This window comes from Falco punctatus (genome assembly GCF_963210335.1).
Source record: "Falco punctatus genome assembly, chromosome: 14".
NCBI lineage: Eukaryota > Metazoa > Chordata > Aves > Falconiformes > Falconidae > Falco > Falco punctatus.
In genome coordinates this window covers 14,266,088-14,291,384 of record NC_137594.1, presented here as the reverse complement: position 1 = coordinate 14,291,384, position 25,297 = coordinate 14,266,088, and the positions used below count along the sequence as shown (strand labels likewise).

At 42.3% G+C, this 25,297-nt stretch overlaps 1 protein-coding gene and 1 long non-coding RNA gene across 4 annotated transcripts in view; one reads left to right on the top strand and one right to left on the bottom strand.

Moving 5' to 3' along the window:
* Positions 1 to 25,297, bottom strand: part of LOC308073096 — a 56,664-nt gene that overhangs the window by 24,498 nt on the left and 6,869 nt on the right. Inside the window, exons 1-2 of one of the 3 annotated variants that reach the window (XR_013931901.1) lie at positions 25,060 to 25,197; positions 22,483 to 22,587 (exon numbers count right to left, since the gene is read on the bottom strand). This is a non-coding gene — a long non-coding RNA (uncharacterized lncRNA). Of the gene's footprint in view, positions 1 to 22,482; positions 22,588 to 23,200; positions 23,245 to 25,059; positions 25,198 to 25,297 lie in introns of those variants that run through there. The other 2 variants (XR_013931902.1, XR_013931900.1) reach the window with 2 other exon arrangements.
* POP4 (POP4 homolog, ribonuclease P/MRP subunit) lies at positions 4,379 to 7,624 on the top strand. Its single transcript, XM_080410859.1, has 7 exons — positions 4,379 to 4,460; positions 4,548 to 4,600; positions 5,062 to 5,285; positions 5,917 to 5,994; positions 6,171 to 6,232; positions 6,582 to 6,683; positions 7,171 to 7,624. The coding sequence occupies exons 1-7, from the start codon at positions 4,394 to 4,396 to the stop codon at positions 7,305 to 7,307; spliced, it is 723 nt and encodes a 240-aa protein (XP_080266985.1). The 5' UTR covers positions 4,379 to 4,393; the 3' UTR covers positions 7,308 to 7,624.

Below are 25,297 nucleotides of genomic sequence, written 5' to 3'. Positions count from 1 at the left end.
CAAGCAGAAAAACTCATGGAAAAACATACGGATAAGAAACATTTGGGGGGTACAGGGTACATCAAAAGATGACGCTGGCTGACCAGCCACAGCCATCTAAAACCGGTCAAACAAACCCCTGACGCAAGAGGATGGGCTTCCACACACTCACAAGATTTCCTCTAGCAAACCTACGCTTACAAGAAATGAAAATTCAGGCTTCGTAACACAAATAAAGGTCTACCCAGCTGTCTGAATGGCAATTCTCAGCCTGTCCACCCACCACCATGACCCTTTCCTAGACCGGCTTTGCCAGGGAACCACGCACAACCACCCCCGAGCATATGTCATACGCCTGTGGCACACCAGCACGGCCCCGACACGGCACAGCCAGAGCCAGGAAGATGGCAGGCACGCAGGGTACGGTCGGCCAAGGCGCCCTACAAACACTGGCACAGAGGGGCTCTGTGGTCCCTGCCAGGGCCAAAGGAGCCGTCAGCAGGAGGAGGAAAGGCAGCCGTGGAGGGGAGGCAAGACACAGACAGGACGTGGAGGGACAGCCGCAGGACCCACACAGGCTGCTGCATGCTGCCTCAGCCCAGCTGCGGGAAAGGGGGTGGAAATTGTATTAGCAGCTTGATATTTGGGTAGAGGAAATCAGATCAGAGGGTTTCGAATGGAAATTATTTTCCCCAGGACAGATGTCCCTAGGGACCAAATTCAGCTGCTAACACAATTTGGCCAAGAGGAATAAACTAGGTTAACAGTTGGACTCGATGATCTTAAAGGTCTTTCTCAACCAAAATGATTCTATGATTCTATATCGATTCTGAGAGCTCAAAGGCTTGCTGAGACAGACCTTCTAGAGAATTATGGTATTTATTTCTTGTGTCAATGACAATCAGCAAAAGTGTAACAGTGATTATAGCCCAGTCACTTTTACACACGAGTTTACTTCATGTACTTCTGCTCATCTCTCACTTCAGTTCATAATTACTTCCTATTTTTTGAAAAAACACTGACCTTCTATTCTTGCATCGCACAAGCATCTTTATTTACCGTCTTTGATCACTGTGCATCTCAAGTATTAGCTTTCTGTGCCTGTCAAGATAAAGCTTGCTCTATAATCGCTCACACATTTGCTCGGCTTTCCCCAGGACACTGCCCTCACCTCGCCTGGCCTGCACAGTTTGCTTCCCCAGCACAGTTTAACAGTTCCTACAGGTACAGCAATACAGCCCCCTAGTGCACACGGTTAGATTGCTTCAAAGTTGGGGGTTTGCATAGGTTTTATTAGTATTATTTTTAGAGAGCAATAAATAAAACCATACGTAGATTTAATAGAACAAGAAATGCCAATGTTGGCACCTATAACTTGGTATTAATAATATGTGTTAGGGATTTATATCCCTATAAACCTATTCAAGGTGATTTACTTGAAGTAAAAAGTTTCAAAAGCCTAACACACTAAGACAAGTGGAGCGGGTGATACTGCACATTCGGAAACATGCATTATAATTATTTTGTTTGTGTATTCCCACTTCATTTTATATTAACAATTTACCCATCTTCCTTCATTTCTCTGAGCCTTATCCACCACATGTCTTTGCTTATCTCTGGTTTCTCAGTTTCTTTGGCCATTCTTTTTCATGTTTATTTGATGGGAGTCTTGACTCCTGACACGGAGCCTTCTTGCTGGGACACACACCAACGTGCTGATCTTGCTCCCTCAGACATTATATCTGAAGATAAATTGAGAAATGAAGATGTAGAGCTGTTGGAAGAGACTGGCTTCCCCAGGCACCAGTTTAGCCTGGATCATTGGATTTACAACACCAGCACCGCCAATACTGATTTGACTATTAATCCCTGAAGTGCCCTAGGAATTGCAGCATAAATCCAGTGAAGGAGCACTCATACGGCCCTAAAGACCCATAGCGCTTATCCTGGTACTCCATTCATGAAAATTGATCTTTTTTTAGTAGCAATGACAACTCAAGGAGTCCACGCTGTGTAAAACCGAGACCTGCTTGCTGTGGCAACGTACTTAACTGCCAGGAGGTCTGTGATACAAACCAACCAGTGCTCACACTTAATACTCTGCAGAAACTGGCCCTTTCTTCTTTACACACATACAGAGAGACCTACAATTGTTAGAGATCACTCTAGCACCATTGTGCTCCACAGCAGCACTCAACAAAATCATTGTGTTTCCTATACCCTGCCTCACTACCTTGCTCCCTAAGTATCCTTTATCAAGCAGTGCTTAAATAGCTGCTAAGCCAATATTCCCCCGTGACAAGAATATAAACCTCTTCTGTATTTGGAGAGCCATCATGTCTGAGCAGAGGGCAGCACGAGCTGGGACTAAGCTGGCAAAGAAAAGGAGTTGTCTGCTCTGGTTTTAGGGTACCTCTGTGTTGTACAGCAAGCAGGACTTTGTCCTATCCCAGGAGGAAAGAGGCAGTGACATAACAGAGGAAGTAAACCTCAAAGTAAGCAGCATCTTCCCGATTTTTTTTACTTTGATTGCAAGAAACTTGGGAACTGATTTTACACAGATCTCATGTTTCTGAGTGTATGATTACAGGCACAGTAAAGTAGCATATGACACAGCTACTGGGGACAGCTGAACAGGAGCATGCAAGAGCCAGGTACCTGCAATGACACCAAGGGCTATGGCTGGAGAAGCCTTGAAGGACAGACTGGGAACAGGAAAAAAAAACCCATCTCTCGTACCAAGAGAAGTGAGATGGGAAGAACCTTGGAGCAGGACAGAGAGGACCTGTGCCTGCCCATGGCCTGGGGAGCTTGGCCAGTGGCTGGCTTCAGCACCACGTTTGTAAGTCCTGGGTGGGGGAGATCTGCAGAACAAATGGAGCAACAAAAGGTGGAAGGCAAGGGGGCTGCAGGATGGAAAAGTGGAAATAGATGTCCCAGCATCTCTGGTGGGAGCAATTGAAGATTAGGGAGAAGAAGTGAGGGCTGACTTGTCCGGGCTGCCTGCCACAATGAGCATCTAGACTCCAAAGCAATGCTGTTACCATGGGAAGGGCACTAACAAATCAATACTCGAACAACAGACCTGTCTACTCCAAGCGTACGTGATCATACTGAAGCAGTGGATGACTAGAGAAAATGAGGGGCCCTGCATTACAGAGGGTACGATTTACAAGACTTTATTTTTTTTAAAGAAATTTCCCCATGATAGTAACTGAAATATCTGGTGCTCAACTTTACTCTTGCAAGTGAGAGAATTTGTTAGTGTAACAGATAAATAATAGCCAGATTTCATTTTGTAAGATTGCTACTTTGATGCTGGTTGGAAAATGTTAACTTTGTATCCTCATCTCTGCTGAAATAAACCTGTGATGCATAGTAATAGTAACATGACTTTTCAGACAGCTAATAGAAGTTACAGGTATTAAATGGCCCCTATCTAGCTTAATGTAAAGGGCTAATCTAACAACCTACCCTGGCCACAGCTTCCCCTTCTGTAGAACCTCACAGCTGCAATAAGCGATGTCACTTCCCCGTTTTACATTTTCTTTGGATTTTGATCTTAGCAAACGCCTCCCTCTAAACCACAGTCCAGCACAGTTTGTGACTTATGAGGGACACTGAGCTCTTGGGGACCCCAGGGCCAGCCATGTTAGGCAATAACCCAGGTACATGCAGGGAGGCTCCTCTTCCCAAGACACACAGGGATCTTGGTTACCTCTAGCAATGTAGCCTCTGAAACCTGAGGTTAAGGCTGGGATTTATTACCCTAACCAGCAGTGGGGAGACAGCAACAATATGGTATTTCTTATGATGCACTAATACAAACTCTCTGTAAAACCTTTTTAGCAAGCAGAATCTAACAATCCCCCACCCCCCTTTTTTTTTTTTTTTAATTTTATTTTCTGAAAAGATTTTGACATCCCATTTCTTTTGTCCTTTGTCTCTTATGACTTTGCCACGCAGCCATCAGGCAAGGCCGGAGAAGGCTGGGCTCCCCCTTCGCCAGAGCTGCCTACACCCCACGCAGCTGGCGAGAGGCACCAAGGCTGGCACTCTGCATATATGACTTGTGGGAAAGTCTGAGCAGTTTCTTTAGGTCTGGCCTCAACCCGGGCTCAAACAGCTCCCGGGGCCTGAGCCCTGCTCCCCCGGGCCCGCCTCACAGGCCTCTCTCTGGCTTTGGCACCTCTGAGGCGCCCTGCGAGCCTCACAAGCGCCGGAAACTGCTCTAAGGTATTTTCAACACATAATAATTATAGGGGGTGGAAAAAACAACCAAACCAAAACTGCCGTTTGTTGTTTGCTGCCTGGAGCTTCCTCCCGCTGGGATACAGCAGCCGGCCAGCCGCGGCCCCGCGGGCTCACTCGGCGGCCAGGCGGGGGCGCCCTAGGGCCAGCCCGCCCTCCGCGCATGCGCACGTCACGCCGTGCACGTCATCCGCCTGCGCCGGAAGCGCTGCCGGCCGTCGCGATGGAGGGTGAGCGCCGCTGGGCGAGCGGGGCCCGGGTAATGGCCCGCTCCGGCCCGGGCCCCGGCTGACGGCCCGCCTCGCTCTGCCTTACAGGGGAGCTGTACCGCCGCCTGCCGCCGGAGGGGACGGGGGACCTGCGCCTCCAGGTACCGCCGCCCGCGGAGCCGCGGCCCGGCAGCACAGCCGGCGGGGCGCCCCCGGAGCGCTGCCGGGGTTTACCCGACGGTTTCAGCTCTCTCCTCACACGGTTTTACACAGACCCTGCCGGGAACCGGAGGAACGAGCGGGAGGTCGTTCCCGCGGGCGGGGCCGGTCCCCCGCCGCTTTCGCGTTTGAACGCGCCCTTCCAAGCTAAACGCGAGACCCGGCATTTCCGCACGCCGGCCAAGGCCGGGGGGGTGGGGGCAAGGCCGGGGGGGCCGCTGCTCGCCGGCACTCGGCCCTGCGCACGCGAGGGTTCGCCACGGGAACGCTTTGACCATTTACTATTCCTTACGCTTAGAACCAATTCCTATGGCGACTGTCAACGGGATAAAACTAGTCGGCAGCAAGTCCTTCATTTAGGTAACGATCAATATTTTGAGCTATCTTTTTGAAATATCTTTAGCCTCAGGGACCAGAAGAGGCCAGAGCATTTGTAAATGCCTTCCTGAAGCGTAGTATGCCAAAAATGAAAGATGAAGCTATTCAGGATATATTAACTCGGAAAGCTGTAGTTCTTGAGCATTACTCCAAAAAAAGGACAAAGGAAAAGAGGAAGAAAACAAAAGGTTTTACCGCCAAGCAAAGGAGAGATATGCGCCTGTTTGAAATTGAACCCCAACAGCAAAGGTATGATCTTAAATATATTCTTTGTGTAATAAAAGTGGGAAGTATGTCAGAAGCATGTAAAAGCAGTAGTATGTATGTGGATACTAACCCTTCAGCACGTAAAGTCAGTCTGAGACCCTGTGGCATTTCACCATGAGAAAACTGTTCCCTTCTTTGTATGGTTAGAAAATTCATTTCTGCATCTCTTTCCTTTTGTATATCTAAATGTAACAAGAAATCAAACCCAAATACAGCCACCTCTTTTGAAGTTGGACTGCCTGTAACCAGAGCGTCAAAATTCTGCATCAGGTTCCTCAAACTAATGCCCACTGAATAAAGACTCAGCTGTTGCTAACATGAACTAAGCGGGGAGATAAAAGAGTAGATAGAAATCTCTTCAGTCTTAGATGTAGCCCAATCCTCTAAAACACCTCACCATTTTGGGCTGATAAAGAGAAACATACTTTGTGCTTTTTAGTTTTTTAATAAAGCAAACATGGTTTTTGGCACAGCTTACCTTACAGGTTAAGTTAGGAGAGCAGATTAAAAAAACTTTAAAATGTTAGTCTTCATCCTGTTGTAAACACAGATTACTTCAGGAATCAGCCAGTAGATTTGATAGTTAAATTCTTTTTTTTTTTTTTTACTGCAGATACGCCATCTTTCTACCACTACATGAACTCTGGAAACAATATATCAGAGACCTATGTCATGGACTTAAACCAGATGCGTAAGTTGAGATATTTTAAAATTAGTGTCATTTTGATTTAGTAGATACTAAGTAACTATGATGTTTCAAGCAGTAATGAAGTATGTGCTATTTCTGTACATTGACCATGATGTCAGTAGTCACAATCCCATTTTGTAAGCCTAACTTTTCATATCATTTTATTTCCTTTTTTCAAGGCAACCACACATGGTTCAGAGCAAACTGCTAAAAGCTGATCTCCATGGAGCTATTGTTACAGGTATTTTGTTTTGTTTTCTTTTATGAAGTCATCTGAAGTTAAGCAGACACTCCTTTATTTCAGGTGCTTATTTTAAAATTCTTTTCAACATCATTAACTCTAGAGTCACATAGTTGAGACCATAGGTTGATGGGTTCTTTCTCTCCTACCAATGCTAATTACTCTTCAACTGCACTTGAAAATCATGTTATTAGTTTCAAAGATTAACTGCAAGTTTTACCAGTTATTACTGTAATTGCATTATTTCAGAATATTGTACACCAGTTTTTAAAATAGTGAGGCAACTGTAGAAAAGTAAAACTGCTTGCATCTGAAATTTTATAATACATATATATTTCTGTTCCTTCAGTCACAAAATCAAAGTGCCCCTCTTACGTTGGGATAACAGGAATCGTTCTACAGGAATTTAAACATGTCTTCAAAATTATCACTAAAGAGGACAAATTGAAAGGTAAGACCGACAATTTCTTCAGTGCTTTTCTCAACTTGAATAATCAGAAAATTCTTGAACACACTGTTCATCTTACATCTCTGTATTGTTTTACATCAGTGCTTTCAATTTCTTGTATAGAGTGGCAGGAGTCAGTATCTTCACTGACAGCTTAACAGCCCAGTATCTTGCCAAAAATGTAGAAACAAGTAATAAAAAAAATGGATTTCCAGTGAACCCAACATGATTATGCACATGGTTCATTCATCTGATTCATACAGGATGTTCTCTGCAACACACATGCTCCTGCAAGAGGACTAACTTGTAATTAGTTTAAAATTTAGAAGGGTTTCGTTATTTTTCTTCTCTTGGTAAAGCATAAAAACCTTGGAAGTGTGGTAAGCCTCAAGGCTACATATGAATAATATTCCTTGTACATCAGTATATTTTCATAGGAGAGACTTACATTCGTCCACATTTGTTAATTTCTTTCCTGTTGTATTTTCAGTTGTTCCCAAACTTAACAACGTGTTTAGCTTGGAGATTGATGGATTCATTTCCTACATCTATGGAAGCAAGTTCCAGCTTAGAGCAAGCGAGCGATCTGCCAAAAAATTCAAGTTGAAAGGAACTATTGACCTATGATTTCATGGAAAATCAGAAGTATTAATACTTCTGCTAAACAGTCTGCTGTTTTCCAGTTTAAAGACCATGTTTTCTGGCAGATTGAAAATTGAACAGCCATGAAATATTTCTAAAGCATTTCTTCTTACTGAAGAATGACTAGTATCTGTTGTCTTCAAAGCAGTCTCTCAGACTGTTGGACTTTGTATCTGTTTTGTTAATTGTACATAACATTCTGGCTGTTACTAAACGTACACAATTAGTATTGATTACCTGGCTTCTGTTTCAATGTATAGCTATAAAATTTGCACAATTAAAATTATATCTTGTAACTCTGACATGTTGTTGTTGCCTTCTGTATAAATTGGGCTTTATCTGTCTACTGTATGCTTACAACGAGACTGTAGGTGATGAGAACTGCTCTTTTCATTGTTCCTACCCCAACGTGAACATCTTTGCCTGGTGTAAGCATATGCAAGTCCGTTGTTTCAACTGATAGGTTTTACCCTGAATATCTCCTTCTGCATGGTTAACATTGTTACAGATTAATATATATATGAATGAAGCTACCATCATACTAAACATGTAGTGCAGCCCTGCAAGCTGTTTGTTTACCAGGTGCTTACTAATAGCTTGCTACTTTTGAGGTTAAATCAGATACATCTATACTAGTAAATATATATTGTCATGCCAGAGTACAGGGAACGCAACTCATCACATCAGAGGGAAGCACTTGAAAGTAGAAATTCAAAGATGGAAGTGACCCCCATTCAATCTTGTACTTAATTACCCACCAAATTGCTTTATGAATATTTAACCTCTGTTCACAGAGCTTTACTCCAGCCTATTTATATACATAGACACAATGTCTATGTTACACATAGTTAAACCTGTTAAACATGTTAAAAACACCTCTATTCTACATACAATGTAAAAGACTAGTGTGGACAGCATTTAATTTATATCACTTGTTTGTAAGCACTATATCACAAACAGAGGAAGTCAGGTGGGTTCATAGTGTAAATCTTCTAGACTGACCTTCATAAAGCACCACTTGTGAAGAAGCTTCTAGTGTGTAAACCTTTTATAAATACTTGCTTTTTGCAGCAGTCTGCAACAGCAGTTGTAATGGAGACCCTATACTTGCACCAGCACTTGTTCAGCTTTGAGTGCATATGCTTCGTGTATCCTCAGCCCCTTTGTAATCTCCTTTTTTTCATATTATTTTGGGGGGGGTTACTATATACTTCCATGATCCTTTTTTGATTGCCCAAATTACAATCTGTCACCAACTAGGCAGGTTTGACTTGTTTGGGAGGTGGGAGCAACCCCTGTATTTAGATCACTTAAATATAGAGCCTCTATGGTGTTTATATTGTAAAGGTAGCTTTCAGTTTAAAATATTAATTCAATTTCAGGATCACACAGAAGACCTTCATCTAGAAAGAGGAGACATTCCATGTCACCATTCAAGCACTTGTAGGCAACCAGAGACACTTCTTTAAAGAGAACGTAGCTGTTCCTCATACACTACACACCCAAGCCTAGTACTGGGCTTAGGAGGCTGGCTCCAGCTAGAGCTCTTAACCTGCACTGCGTGCACACAAAGCATTTACCTGCCATGAGCAAACCATCACCGCCTCCAGCCCTCCCCGATCACTTATGCACACACCGGGCCAGCTGGCCTCCACTCCTACTTTCTTTCTGGACCTGTTGCTGGGAGAGGTCACTACTGCCCTTGAGATGGGGAAAACAGTGGTTTTGCTAGAGATGTATACTTTATATACAGAAACACAGTCACTTCACACCAACAGGAAATCAGGAGAAAGAAACTCGAGGAAAGCTTTTGAAAATATGGATAGACACACTTAAAAGTGCTAAAGAGTAGAAGCTTTTTTTCAATTAATTACAACTGTGAGATAAGAACGAGATGTGTTAAAGTTGTTAGCCACAAGTTAGTATTCTGCTTAGTAGTCCTTACTCCTCTAAAGGTTCTCTGAAATTAAATTCCTTGATTTCCTGTGAGAAGTTAGAAGGAAAAACAAAGTTGTAGAAAGCATAAATCATAGCAGAAACTTTCCTTTCAGGACAATGACCTAATTTTAATTTTGCTCATATCATTCAGTTTAACATCTAATTAAGACATCTGTTAAATGCCTGTAATATTAAATTAATAGGGGGAAGTTAACAGAACTTTATTGGCATAGTCCAGTTAATTAACAACGACGTCTTAAATAGATGTCATTAATGGGAATGCCATACAAATTGAAATTAGGCACAATGATGTTTCATTGTGCTGTGAAGGACATAACATATTCTGCCACGTGGATGAACATGATACAACTTCCCATAGCTACTGGCATTTCCATTTTTTCAGCTACTGCAGCAACCAAAAGAGACAAACACCATCTAGCAGCCCTTTTCGATAAATAATAGCAAGGCATTCATTATTTACAGTGAAGAATGCTGAAGAGATGTTCAAAGGTCTCCTCAAAGTAATCACACTCTAGTAGCACATAAAGACATGACAAATGAAGAATAACAAGAGCACTGAACAGCCAACGCAATCAAGATGCCTTTACTGCAGTTGGTAAATCACCTGAAGAGGCCTTTTTGTAATGACTCAGTGAGGTGTTCCAAACAGCCCCCATATATCACTTAAGCTAAATCGCTCCCACAGACTGCTGGTATCACTGTCGACCCATCAGCTCCCTGAACCAAACCCCTGTCCCATCTGCTTTCTCCAGAACACGGCTCTGTGTTCATCTTTCACTGGAACACATTAAACTCCCCATTGCTTGTTGAAGGAACTTCCTTAGAAACTGGGTAACATGAACATGACTGCTCACCAGTCCTCCCCTCCTGATTCATGACCATTCCCCCTCTCTTCATTAGCTGAGACAGTAAATCTTCATAGATTTACTATTATAAAATTGGAGAACAAATCACAGCTGTCTCTAATAAGCACCTTCCTTCATATCTTTAACTCTGAATTGCATGCAGCAAACATGGGTTTTGCAATAATTTTTATACCTGAACTCTCACTAAAGAAAAGACTAACTAGGAAATAATGAACAACAATGAACAACATACAGTCTCACTACGTTACACACATTTCTGCTTTCCTATTTATACATATATAAATATATTTATAACCAATCTGAACTGAAACAATTGTAAACAATCCAGTTACTGAATAAATTACACTTTAGTAAAAATGGGAAAACAAACACCACATAACTATATTAATTAAATTTTTATTAATACTATATTATTTATATTATTAATTTTATATGATTTTATTATTATTATTAAAATTAAAACATTAATTGTATTAAAATAAAAAATGAAAATATATGTAGAAAGTGCTCAAAATTAAAGCCAAGTCACATCCAAGAAAACACACAGAATTTTCTATTTGAGGTGGGTTTTTTTGTATTTCCTCTAAAAGATGGATTGCATGGCAATACAATGGAAACCCCCCAAAACCTCCTGGGACTCTCCTTGGGAAAATCATATTAAAATCACTGAAGTCACAGCAGCATGAGCTGACATTAACTATCTTCAAGCTACCCAATGTTTTAAAGAAGCATGAGAGAAAGCATAAAACTCTGATCCAGACTAGAGCCTTTCCTAATAAACTGGCAAGTCTTGGACAAGCTTGTCCCTCTGGCAGACTCACTTTATCCATTTTAATATTTCACATCTGGGAGGACTTGCATCAATGCAAGAGGTTAGAAATTATTTCAAAGTCTCTTACAACCTTTGACCAAGCAACTCTTGTTAAAAAAATAATTTGGAAGGGTAACACACAGTCCCTAATAAGTAGCTGCATTTTCCAAAGTAGTAGTCCTGGTAAGGGCAACTAGTATTTTTTACTAGGATAATGCCCCTGTTGAACTGGAAAGGGACAGAATATGGCTATGCCAGGCTGGTACGAGTTGAAAACGAAAACTTACTGTTCTCAGGTGTGCACATAAAAGGTAGGCAAACCTGGCTTAGCTATTTTCACCATAATTTGCAAATCACAGGTTTAGAAACCTTGACTGGAAACATTGGTGGTGTTTTCTGATAGACAGACCAAAAAAATGGCATGGGGTGAGAAAGAGTATAGAAGGAACAACAGAGTGAGCCAGCGCTCAGAGTGAGTAACGAAGGGAAGAAGAATCAGTGTGGTAGGGGAAGAGCCTGCAGAGAAAAGCTGCAGGTAATCATTACTGCAACACTGCTAATTCTGTGCATCCCCTGCAGACTTCCACTTTTCTAGGGAAAAAGATACTCCAATTTTGCTGCAGACTGCATGTGTCGCACTAACCAGCTGGAGGCTATTGGTCCTTCTCTGCATTGGTACTTTTTCTTCTGGTATTTAGAGATAATCTTTAACATCCCGTAAATAAATACAAAACAGTCCTTGAGAAATGAACAAAAGCCACAGCATACCATCTAAAAATTACCCAAACTTTTCACTTTCCAAGGAATGGTTTCTTTGGGAATTTGACAGCATACTTTGGAAACAGTGAGCTTGCAATAGAGCTCTTGCAGCCACCTAGGCCCACACCCTGGCGGGCATTTCTGTTGGTGCGCACGTGCTGAAGAACCAGGGAGCACCACAAAGCTACTGACCGGTTTGCCATCAAATAATTTACATCTTTGCTTATAACTCCACATATAACCAGAAAAGTTCACTTTTTTTTTCTTACACCTCCTCCTATTCCTATTAAAATTCACTTAAAACACAGCTGTGATGTCTGGCAGGACCCACTGTACTGCATTAGACCTGAGACACCATCTTGCTCCTCTGCATCTGCAGCATATTTTCAGGAAACGGGAACAGTGTCTTCTCAAAACCAGAGTGGCACTGCTTTTATCTGAACAGGGTGACTCCTCAGCCCCTCACCTGAGCAGTTACACTCACCCATTCCCCAGTTACAAGTCCCAACACATGCACAGACAGGTTTTCTAACTAACAAAAACTTTTTCTAACAAAAAGTTCTGGTCACCTTATCATTCCTGCTGCAGTCACTGACACCTTCACACTGAAGACCACTGAACAGTTAATTCCTAGCTTCTCCCTCAGCACGCTACAATTTACCTAACAAATCTTCCTTTGCCTCCGCGGAAACCTTACCATGGGTGATGCAAGTACAAGGCTTCAGCAATCCGTAAGCTCTCTTTTCCAGCTCCAACAGCCCCATCTTCTTCAAGCCTACACACCATGTGAGGTTTGAGCAGTACCAGTGGGATAGAAGGTCCCCACTAACCAGTAACAGCTGCATCAGGCTAGCCTCCTGTGCCATCACAGCTGAGTCAAATGCCCAATTAGCCTCTTGGGCAACACCAAAATTCCAAACAAGCTCTCTTGATATAGAAAACACCTGAGTAGTTTCAAAGACTAACTGTTGTCAGCTGTGCCTCGTATTCCAGTTGTATTGCCTTCTTGCACTCTAGATGACCTCATTAGCATGCAGGGCCTTGGTGAGTAAAGCGTATTAGTTGACCTCTATAACAAGTGCTCACCTTCACACGTCTTGTTAGACTAATAAAAACTGGATTTACAAATCTTGTCGTGTTACCACATTAATCAGACCATGGTCCTATGTACCAGGTCAAATTACATGTTGACAGCAGCTGAATCCATGGAATTTTGCAGAAGTTTGACCCACCTTTGCCTCATGCTCCCCTTCCTTCAATCTGTTACTCCTATGCCAACTCACTCCAGTTCTGAGTCATCTTCCCCACAGTGTGTGATGAAAAGGTATTCTTTTAGTAAGGCAAAAATCTCCCTCAGTGTACTGGTTTAATTAAATTAATGAGTGAATGTGAAAAATAGAAGTTCAAGCATCCACTGCTGCTGAGAGCAGTTATATCTGGCAAACACAAACTTCCTGAGTGGCCAAACAAACAGCACCTGGTGCTCTGCCTACAGATGGGCTTGGGCTTTGACACCTAGCTCTGCACACTCTGCCTGTTGGACAGGGATTATGGAAAACTACAAAGAACCCAGCGACATTCAGTATCTAATTAAGAGCTTCCCATGTCAAGAGAGCTCTCTGCTGCTTTCTATTACTGTATTAGTCACATAAGGTACAGTACCTTTTAACTATTAAGAAGAGAAAGAAACCTGAGCATACAGTTGACTAAAATAACATAACTAGTAGCTTTGAACCAGGATGCTGAAGGAGAAGAAACAACCTAGACTTTTCAGTCTATCCTGCCCTGCTCCCCAGCCATTTTTGGGCTATTACTTTTTTCATTCTGCTATGAACTATTGCTGTAGCACCGAACTTGCCAAACAACACTGCTTTACATGTTATTTTCATATACTTTCAGGCACTGACCAATGTTCTAATAACCTTCCATGGCCAGCTGAACAGCATGTTAAAGTACAGGCCTGTCAATAGAAATCTCTTCCCGGTGTATTAGTTAATAAATTCAGCCTTATTTCTTTCAGCTCTCAGAATGTGCTCCTAGCCTCATGACATATGGAATCTTAAAACATACAAAAAAATATTATAGTTAGAACATCAATTATAATATTCATGTAATAGTTTCTAGGAAGTATGAAATTATCAGAAACGCCGAAGGACTTTGGCTCGACCTCATAAATTGTAAATCAATAACCAAAATTGAATATAAATGCTAAAGTCCTCATATGCTTGTTAAAGGCAAAAGTTAAGACTTCAAAACCGCAAGCATGACTGCACTCCTCCATGAGCCAGGGCTTCTCAGCTGAGCCACGTGGCTCTGGGGCCCCAGGCTTGTAACAGAACATTTAAGAAAAAGTGCTTGTTGTGTCTGAGTCCAGCTGTCAAGCAGATCTCTGACTGCAAGCTCCTTGGCCATCCTCTAGTGTACACATAGTATCAGCACCAAAACGTACTCCCCTTAATAGCACTGTTACTCTGGGAGGGAGGGAGGGAAAAACAGGGTTATGCACTTCTTGTAAATGTTAAAATAATCCCATAAATCTGAGTAAAATGAATTTTTTTTTGTGAAATCGTCTGCAACACTCTGCCATGCATATTCTTCCTCTAAAGGACTATTTCAAAATTATGGACTCGGAAATGTTCAGCTGGATAATTCTTGGGTGGCTGAGGTGCTCACTGAAGAATGTAAATGATGTAATAGCTATTGAACACCCCATTATATGGCTGCCTAATTAATGTAAATGATAGTTATGTCTCACTCACAGAGGATTATTTTACACGGAGGAAAATCTACTCACTGCCACAGTAGCCATTTCAATAGTTTTTATAGGAGCAGTTGCATTATGGCTTCATTGAGTAAAAGGTAAGTAGCCATCCTAAATAATGAAGATTGAAGGTTTAATAGTCCCAATAAAGAATCCTGCAGGTTTTTTATTTCAAAAATTAGAGTTTGATTGCAAGGGTATGATAATGAGAGGGAAAAGAGTACTGGCACATGGAATCCTTCTGCAGCCCAGGCTCCTTGGGAACTTCCACTCCTGCACAGAAATACAGAATAATAAGGACAGAAAAAAAAGAAAATAAGCTCTTCTTTACTTTTCATGACAGCATGTCCAAGCTCCAAGCTTCTCTCTGTGGCAACATTTCAGTGGATATGCTGGATTGTGTCTGTTATACTTAAAGGCTGACATTACTGGAACAGCTGCATACGGCTGATCACGTACACACAAATACCCTCAAATAATGTGAAGAGCCCAGCTTAGACCCATTTGAGTGATGATATACAGACATAAGCCAGCCTTGCAAACTTGTCTCAGAATTGTAGCCTATTACAGCTACTCTTTTTTGCAAGGCAATAGTCAAGGGACTCGGCATTTCTGTTACGAGACCCTACTTCCAAGGTTATATATCAGAGATTATAACAGCTATAAAAATTCAAATGAGATTTAAAACTTGGCATGAGCATTCTCACTTGGGATCTAGTATTTTTTAAGCAAATCTTTCCAGGAAAAGCTAAAAGTTTACTTGTTCCACTTGTTATTTTAGGTGTCTATCACTACATAATTCTCAATCTAGATTCTTACACACTCCCCATTTCAGTACCCAAGTAATCTCTTTTCACAGCTGCATTTTCAGAATGGCACTTTGCAGCTAGGACAATTGATCTGACATTTATTTCTCCAAACAGCAAACTTCCAGGAAGGGTTTTAAAAGAACTTCTGTTCCAAGGCAGCCACTTTTTTTCAGCAATAAAGCACCACATGCGTTTTAGCAAGTAAAAAGTGGCAACAACATTAACCTGAATTATGGTAACAATGACTACAAAACAAGCTGGCTGGGGATTTGCAAACACAATCTCCAGATGTCTGCAAAAGATCTGATTTATCAAACACACTCCAGGCAGGATTTGTTGTGCGTTTGTACTTCCTAATAAAAGAGGTCTGTAGTATTTATTTACTGTTAGTGTCATTGAAAGGTGCTACCCTTGTGACATCTTTCAGAAAGATGAGTAGATCCCTTTAGAATAATTCACAGGATACAGAGAGAACCACAGACCCTAGAAATCAAAGCTTGGAATCACCAGTGAAATGAAACAGGATGACGCTGAAAGTTAAATATAGGGAAGAGGGGAAAACAATCGTCGGAATTGGAGGCAGCCTCAACAGGACACCTCAGGTACTGCCAAGGGGAGGCCCAATGCACTCTGGCTGCAATGACAGGTTAGAAATGCTAAACGCAAACCGTGGAGAATGCAATCATATTGTATCAGGACAGCCTGCGGCTATTTAAAATGCTTCCCTCTGTGTGGGGCCTTAAAAGCACCAAACTGCAGCGTAAAGGCTAGTTCTGCCTCTGGGTTTGATCCATTGCCTTGCTGTTGAGGCCGTGATGAGAAGCCCTGGCTAGTGCTTCCTTTAGGGATGATTCTTGTGATGTGATTCCCTGCCATACAGGAGCTGGACTGACATGAACACACTCTTTCCAAGCAGACCTCCACATATCACTCCCCATGGATAAGTGCTGCATGCAAATAACGAATCATCACTTGTCCTAGTGGAAGAGTGGCACAAGGACAGACAGAAGCAGTGGGGACGTTAAATTTACATTCCCTCACTTTCGTTCTCACAGTTCAGCCATACAACTTAAAACTAATGCTTCATACAAAGCATACATGGTCCCTTATATACTAGGCTCAATATCCAGAGGAAAGAGAAACATACATGTACATGGAATTAAAATAAGTAAAACACATGATCCAAATTTTTAAATTTGCATTGCAGTGCAATACCTCGTATTTGCAATGATATCACAATAATTACCTCTGTTTCTGGTTGTGTTGTTGGTTTGGTTGTTGGGGTGGGTTTTTTTAAGGCAATAAAGTTGAGGAAATTCTTTAGAATTACTTAGAAAACCCAAGGCTTACCCAAAGAATGATAACATCTTCTGGTTTTGAACAATGACTTACTTCTGTTTAAAACAAAATGAGCTACTAAGGTGAACAGATTGAGTAATCAAGCTCAATTAAGCATGCGCAATATGCACTGTAACAACATTCACTGCTTGGTGAAGTAATAAAACAGCTTTATTTTCTTTTGACTTCTGGCAGTCTACCTCAAAGAACTGTTCATTCCTACTTCCACGCAACTAGCATTTCAGTGAAGATGTACCATGAATTTTAGCTACTTTGCTAAAGATATTGTTGGAGAGGGGAAAACAAAGAAAAACATCCTACAGCTACAAGTAGGCGACAGTATTAGCACCGACACAGGCATCAGGCTCCACTGGTATGGTCCATGCTACATGAAACCAATGAGTTATTGAGCAGAGTTATATTTTGGAAGACAAGCCACTTTTGGGGCCACACACTTAAGAGAACGTTTCAAAAGACAGTTTTCTTCCCATACAGCAGAACAGTTTGTAGCTTCAGGAAAACGACATTAATAACTTGTGGCTCAGCTCTGAGGTACAGGTATTTTAATTCATTATTATTATTATTGTTGTTGCTGCTGTTGGTTTTGTTGTTGCTTTTGTTGCAGCCAACAAAATCGCTGTAGCAATCCCCTTCCCCTCACCTCTATCCCCAGAGCAACACATTTTGCTTTGATACCAGAAGATGGAGCCACATGCTCACAGTTTTTAAAGTTGTTTTTTTTTTCTTCCCCCCGACCCCCCCCCCACCCGTTCTGACAAAAACCACCCATGAAGCAGACAGTGCCTAGAAACTGCTCCCTTACCTTACATGAACTTGCCTTCTTACTGCGTCTGTGTACTGCTAATCTGGTGCATGCCTTACTCTGTCAGCTGCCTTTCTCAGATGTTCCCATAACAACTGAATTTTCCTTACTGCAAATGTATTTTCTGAATTGCCTACCATGTCAAAATGAAATCAGGAAACAGAACAAACTAAGCCAGACATTTCCAACTGCTAAAATGCCACACTTTTAATTTCCTTCATGAGAGGATATACTCTTCAAGGGAGTCGTACATGTCCCAGAACCATCGATGTAATACTCTCATCTCCTCACCTTGTTCAAAGGCCAAATAAACGCAGATATAATATTATGTTTACTCTGTGTCCTAAACCTTAAACAAACATACTCAGATGAGAGAATAGGCTAGGCTTGTACTCTGCAGACCCTTCAGCACTGCTGCAGTCACCCAGAGTAAGCTGTGTATTTGATGCGACTGAAACGTGCCTTTGCCTACCCCAGCAGTATGCTGCTACCCAGCATGACCGGTTGCCACAGGGTAAGGCATGGTTGGTTTTTTTCACTCTGTTGAAGGCCAACAAAGCCCCATTCTGCTTCAAAATCTACTTGCCAAAAAAAAAAAAAAAAAAACAAAAAAAAAAAAAAAAACACCAAAAAAACCCCAAACCAAAAACAACACAACGAACCAACCAATAAAACCCACAACCTGCAGCGGGAGATGCTCTACCATGGCTGCTCCCTCAGGCCTTGCTCCAGAGCAGCTCCCACCCACTGCCCTGCAGATGTAGGGGCTCCACAGGCAGGGCAGGCAAGGAGCACTGCTGACCTCCCCGCAGCTCCATGCTGAGCAGTGGGACAGCACCAGTCAAGTCTAGCAGCAAATCTTCTAAACCCTGCCCCTTAACCAACAGAGATGTCCTACTGCATACAGCCATCTCCATGAACACATTAAACTGAAAAGAGCCTTTGTAAAATGACATACATCTGAGGGGAAGAGAAACTCTTCACTAAAGGTATGAAAGCCTGTCAGGGCTTTCCTTTGTTGGCTACTTGCTCGGCGTCAGCTCAGCTGTATGAGCAGCCAGTCCTAGGGAGTCAGATCAAAGCAAGATAATGGCATTCCTTTCATTTCCATTCATTCAATGGCATTTACCTTTCAAGATCTCAAGAAAGAGATCTTTCAGGTAAAAATGTTTATTGTTCAAGAACACTGTCAGGACCTTTCATGTCCTTTCCTAACCTGGCAACACCCCAAGTTACTACAGAACTGTTTTAAATACACAGACTTAATTATTCTTTTTGCCACTTTCAGACTGATCTTAGGCAGCAGAAGCCGGTGACTAGCTTTACTCATTCATTTCCTTAGTACAGTGTTGTAACCTCTTTTGTAACAAATCCTCCACCACAACACTTCACATGTCTCCAACAGGACATTAAATGTGAAGTCAGCAAAATGTTCTAGCAAAGCGGTTCACCACTAAACACGGGCCAAAGCATGCTGCCTCTATTACCCTGAATGCTGCAACCTGCTGTCAGCAGTAAATAATTCACACGTGGCTTCAGCTCCCACCAGTACTTGGGGAACCTCCACCTGGTGGGGAAAACCAGAAGGGTGTGTAACACCGAGCAGAGCCCACAGTGGGTGAGATGGATACAAGTGGTCATCCTCTGTCCAGAGCCTACAGGTATCACAAGGCAGCTTTGGCAAGTGGAAGAACTATATTAGTAATTACTACTAATTCTCAGCTTTTATTTAAAAAATTGTACTCGCAAGCTTATCTCCACCAATTAAAGGCACCCTGAGCAGCAAATCTGAAGAAAATGTCTTCAGACATTTTTCCCCCATTTCAGTTCTGTGGCCAAAAGCCCAGTTACAGCTTCGGCTCCCAGGATTTCTGAGCAGTGTCTCTAGCACTCTCTGTATGATTTTTGGACAATCACTTAAAAACTTGGATTTGCTTCCTTTGCCTGTAACATATGAATAATATTCAAAGTCCTCAAGTGAGCACTACGTGTGAGAATCACTTTGGGGCTACAAAAGCACTCTGTAAAAGTGTAAGGGAGCTGTGGGCTGGGATGCTGAGGCATGCCTCAACATGGACAAAAAGGATTTTCATACCCTTCCCGTCCAGTCTGGGTCCCACGTAGAGCAGCCACAGCTGTAGCAGCCAATCCTAGTCAAACTGCAGCAGGTGGAGAGATCTCAGCCATGCACTTGGTGCAGGCAGAGGCCAGCTGTGTGGCAAAACCACCGAAAGTGGCTGTACCATGCATCTACCAGGCTTAAGCCACATTAGATTACAAAACCCACAAAGGACACCCAGGCATCACTCATATAGTATGCTAGATGTATCCCAGATATATCACCTGCACTGTTCATGCTCTCTCCTCAGAGAGAAATGGAAATCCCAGACAGAAACACAGGATTTCTTTTGAAGATCTGCACTGAAATGATGACAAGCTGAGGAAATCTCCAGGAGGAAGCAGAAAAGGCCACACTGTTGACTGACTATTGTGTCTGCAAGATGGACGAGAATTTGAATTCCTTTGTAAGGAGATCAAACATATCACTTAATAAAAACAAGGCATCCTACAATGAACCTCTCTTTCCCATATTTATTCCTCTCTAAACACAGCAGTGCACAGATTACAGGAAATGGTTTTACATTTAACTTCAACCCCAAGTGGTAAAGAAACGGATTGTATCTCACAATGTAAATTTGCATCTACCATCATTTAATGGATGTTTTATACATGCTATGTACTACTGTGTTTTTATGGAAAGGCAAAAAAATTACTTGGGAATTTGTTTTTAATTAAGCAATAAGGCTCAATGGGGTACTGCTATCATGCAATAAAACCACTCCTGGGGTGTTGTGAGGCATTTGGTCCAGATGAGTGCTTCAAATCACCCCCAGATTGTGATTAGATGATTACTCCCTGGAGTTAATATTAGATGGTTCTCTCTAGAGTTGTCTTATTGCTATTATAAAAAGTCTTCAACATGGGGAAACTAAGTAGCTTTTGTGCTTGAAGAAGATGAAGTTCACAGTTTCGACTGTTCAGTGGCTGTCTGAGCTATGTGGGTCCCATAGATCAATTCACCTATTTAGCATGCGTGAAAGATCATCTCAGTGCATTTCTTTGACCCAAACAGTTTTACAATTAAGTGGCTTTCTTTTTTCTAGGAGATGGAAAGATATAAAGAGCAAACAACTCCAAAATAAAGCAATCCCAAGACAAGATGCTGAGGAATTTGGTTTTGAGATATAAGTTACTGGCTTTATCTTTTTGTAGGGAATAATGAATCCTAATCACTATGATGCTAATTGTATTAATGAAGGCTAATGCATGCAGCAGCGGTAAGAGAACCTCCCAAGTTGCGTGCATGAGGAGGTACACGGCCCGAGGCATTTGGGGGGGCTCCCAAGCTAATTAATTCAAACAGCACCAATGGTACAGAGCCAAACTGCGGTGCCTTCCCCTGCCTCCCCTCAACTGCTCTTCAGGGTTCAGGTTAGAGAACAAATATTTCCTTCTGAGAAAAGAAAAAAAGGAAAAAAAAAATCAGGAAAAAAAACCCACCCAAAACCAAAGCTTCCTGCATATTTCAGTATACCAGTAAGAAAGAAATCTCAGGAAATAGTTAACTCTTGCAGGTCCCTTCTACTCCCAGAAAGGCAGGATGGTAGCACACACACGTGGACAATTTTTGCACAGCCTGAGCTGAAGTACAGAGGAGAATGCTCAGCTCCTTCAGATGTCCCTCAATAGCCCACCACACACCTCCTATTACACAAATGCTGTCTGGTTTCTCGAGCAGGCAATAATTTTTACACTTCACAAATTAAGGTGTGATCCTTTACACATCCTCTGCATCCTAGCCTGTGTCACATCTCATACCCTGCACAGCCCAGGCAGCAATACACTCTCTAAAGGCCAATAAACCTCTTCTGTCTAGTAAGAGTTCCTCATGGTTCCTCCTTCAGCTCAGCACCTCTCCATTTAAAGATCCAGCATGCCAATGGATGGAGATCCCAGCCAAGCTGAGGTATGCTCTTTTGGTTTCCAGGATATCAGCAGAACACCTTGAAAAAAAACATACCACCTTCCTGTTTTCCCTTATATTTGAAGAACACGAGAGGAGACAAGGATTTCCGTTTTCTTTTTTCCCCCTTCCCCTTTCACAGAGCTCTCTGCACTATACACCCAATGCATAAAACTTCCCCAAGCAATCGCAGCAGATGTCTTCCTGCACAAAAGGCATTGATGTGGGGCAAGGCGCGGGTCCCTTGCATAGAAATGATATTTCCTTTCTGAGCAACACACACACTCAGTGTGGGTAGCAGTTCCAAAGGAAAGAGACCAAAACATGTTCTTCACTTAAACAGAAGCTATATCCATGGGCAAAGCAGGGTTTATGAATGAAACTCTTTATGTGTCTTTGACTACTCAGTCAATCATAGGTGAACACATTTACATCTTTTTAAATTAACTAATGATTATCACACTCTTGTTCCCTGTGCTTTTTCCCCACTTCAATATTTGAAATGCCTAATCTACCTCAGTTTAGTGTTTGAAATACCTAATTGTTCACCATGATTTATCTTGTGCAATAAAAGCACACTCTGAATATGAGATCACTGTTTAAATAGAATGGCAGTAGTAGGAAAAGAGTTCAGAGAACAGAATGGTGTTATTCTGGAAGGAAGGCTGAGCCCAAAAGGTGCAGTACTCTCTCACAAAATGCTGTGAAATGCTTTCAGCAGCTTTTCTAGACACATCTCTTTTTCCACATTAATTTCATACATTTTTCCTTTAACATTATACCTCTCTCTGCACTGAATACCTGCACCTTATCACAGTTCTGGTATTTAATTGCCTGTTACTTCACCTCTTTCTCGCTCTTCCCTTTCATATTTGGACTGGAACCTGCTCCCGTTACTGGGGAACACTACTCAGAAACAGCGGTCTGGCAGCCTGCCAATCCTACTGCTTGTTTGTCAGTGCATACTCACCCATCCCACCCCTCTGAAGAGGGCAGACTTCTGAGCTTACCCTGTTGTATGTCCCTGTGCTGGGCAGTTCTTGGGTGCAACCTGGAGACTCATGCCAATTGACCCACTTGATCAATCCACTCAGAAAACGAACACGAAGTTTATGCTGTTAAGGATTAAAGAAAGCATGGGTTAGTGACATGTGAAAAAAAATGAGACTAGGTAACCTGCACTAAAAAAAAAGAAACAACCTTTCTCACTGAACCAATGCAACTCCTTCCTTGCTTGAACCTGCTCAATTTTCAGCTACAAAATGCCCTTGCTACCTTCAACCCAACAGCCCACACGGGAGAAGCCACAGAGCTGTCACAGGGCACATGGGCATTGGTGCTCTGGGAGGCAGGGAAAGGGCTGCCAGCGTGGGATGGCGAGGGTGCTTCTGCACCACAAGGCAAGGCACACCCACAGTCCTGGCAGCAGCAGCTTCCCATGCCCAGTGCCAGAGGTCCAGTGTGCCCTCCTGACATCCACCGTGCTCCCACGCACTCTCTGCTTCACCCCACGAGCATAAATCATAAATCATGGTCTGTTCATGGTTTTAAGTTTCAAGTTTTATCACGTCTCCTGCTCACAATATACTCCATCATGCAAAATGGTACACACCAATGTCAAAGAACACTTCAGTGATAAAACACACAGAGTATTTTAGAGTTAAGAAGGGAGATATGAATGGAACTACATATGACATGCTGATCCAAAACAGAAATTAAAACTCTTACCAAGATTTGGATCAGATCTTCTAACCACTTCTGTGATTACAGTTACAGACCACTGTGAAGAGAACAAGCTATTAAAACTGAAATTGGCTTAGCAGGGAAACCCCTAGCATTCCTCTCTCCCACTGTATGTTTCACCACTGCTATTTATCACTGAAAATTAAGAAGGAAAAAGCAAAATACCTTATGCCTTCACAGCACTAAGATCCACAGACAACTGCCAAAGCTTAACACAAACACCAGTATACAACTTAAAGATAACAGGGGTTGCAAACCCCTCTCGTAGTGCTGACTATCATGTGTCTTTTTTACTGGGGAGAACACACCCCCTTCTTTCCTCCTCCTAGAACCCAACGAAGAGCAGATATTTATTACATATTTATACACAGCATTTAAATGTAGCCTCTGCCGTTTACCTGCTTGGTCATTATTGGTTGTTCAAGACTTCAGTTCCAACTCTACCTAAAGGCCATGCACAACACTGCACGTATGTGACAAGGGGCTGAAAGTCTGAGCAGGTAAGGGCAAGGCACAGCAAACATAAAGGCTCTTATGATGCAAAATCGCAACTTTAGAATCTCCAAGTGTGTGTTTGTGCTCCTTATGTTCCACGGCTTTTGTAACAATTACTGAGATTTCTGAGCCGGGACATGACCCTGTGGTGAGACACACGGGGCTGTGAGTCAGGAGCTCTGGGGGACATTCCTCGGCCTCCTGAGTGATTCATATTGAGCCAGAGCCTGGGACTGCTGAAAACAATAGCAAACAACCCACTATTCCTGTTTCAGTGATCAAACGGTGTATGACCATATGTAACTCTCCAAGTTTCAGTTTTACACTCCATGAGGAGGGTACAAACCCTCACAGTTATTAGAATTTATGCTGCACTTCAAGATCCTTAGCATAAAGTGCTGCACACGTGCAAAGCACAGCAATGGCACTGTAAAAAGCACAGACCGTGTATTGCTTCCTTATGCAAAAGGCAGCCGAGCAAGCAGGTCTCAAGGTTGCTTGCAGGAATACTTTCATCACTCTGAGAATCATTTTGCAGCCAGGCTCTCAGGAACAACTCAAGAAGTGGGTAACTTCCCCCAGTGGGCTGAGAGAAGCCCCGAGGGCACAACAACCCTCTGAAACGGGTTTGTCTGGCAGCAGTCTCAAGGCATGTGGACTAGGGATATTTTGGAAACCCATGTTCTGAAGTTTGTCTGTACTGATAGAGCTGAGCAGGGCTCTGATTTCTGCACCATCAGACTTGGAAGCACCTCATTTTTAAAGCACGCAAATGATGCTGGTAGGGCTTCAGAGACACAAATCAATCACAGCAATTCATACATTTCTAAAATTGGCTGATTAGCTAAATCCACCAGGAGCCAGATCAAACAAACATTCATCCCTCCATGCACACTGCACTCTCACTGAGTATAGGACAGAGGTTATTCATGCTTACAAGTAACCCGTAAAATGAACACATGTTGACTTACTCACTCATTAAAGAACAGGAGTATTCCAAGCTCAGTTCAATAAAATCTCCATAGCTAAAAGCTGTCTCATCCACTGATTAAATGCTCCATGTAGCCAATTAGTTAAAACCACTGTCTATCGTGGTGGGTTCCTAACATCCCAAACTGAATCTCGAGTTTTATTCAAAATAATTCTATCAATTGCCTGGTTTTTTGGTGGTTTTTTTTTTCTGTTGTTTTGGTGTTTTTTCTAGAAAAACATCCATTAAACATACACTGAGCTCAGAATTTAACAGATGTTTTTGTTACTATTATAATCTAATCTTTTCCTGCAGGCTGTTGTAGTAATTTTGCCACTAGAAGATAATAAAAAGCCATTTTCTCCCCTGCAGAGCTTACCTTTGGCTGACTCAGCTGAGCAGCTGCAGTTTCCTTTACTTGCTTTGAAATTATTGCATCCCAGTTGGGCAAGATATTTCTGCTACTGAGAAACAAGTGGTTTTGGAGAAAACACCAGAGGCAATAGATCAGATAGAGTCTCTTTACCTTGCTCCAGTTTCATGAAAAGCTGGCAATTTGGGCTGCAGCTTTTTCAAGCGGTCCCACAAATGTTTCACTTTAACAGCCAGGAAAAAAA

What these genes read in the sequence shown, in the direction of transcription:
- POP4 (XM_080410859.1), top strand. Translation starts at nt 4,394, where the DNA reads ATGCGCACGTCACGCCGTGCACGTCATCCGCCTGCGCCGGAAGCGCTG. An exon ending in GCCGGCCGTCGCGATGGAGG is followed by an intron (nt 4,461 to 4,547) that starts GTGAGCGCCGCT and finishes TCTGCCTTACAG; the next exon opens with GGGAGCTGTACCGCCGCCTG. An exon ending in TAAAGAGGACAAATTGAAAG is followed by an intron (nt 6,684 to 7,170) that starts GTAAGACCGACA and finishes TTGTATTTTCAG; the next exon opens with TTGTTCCCAAACTTAACAAC.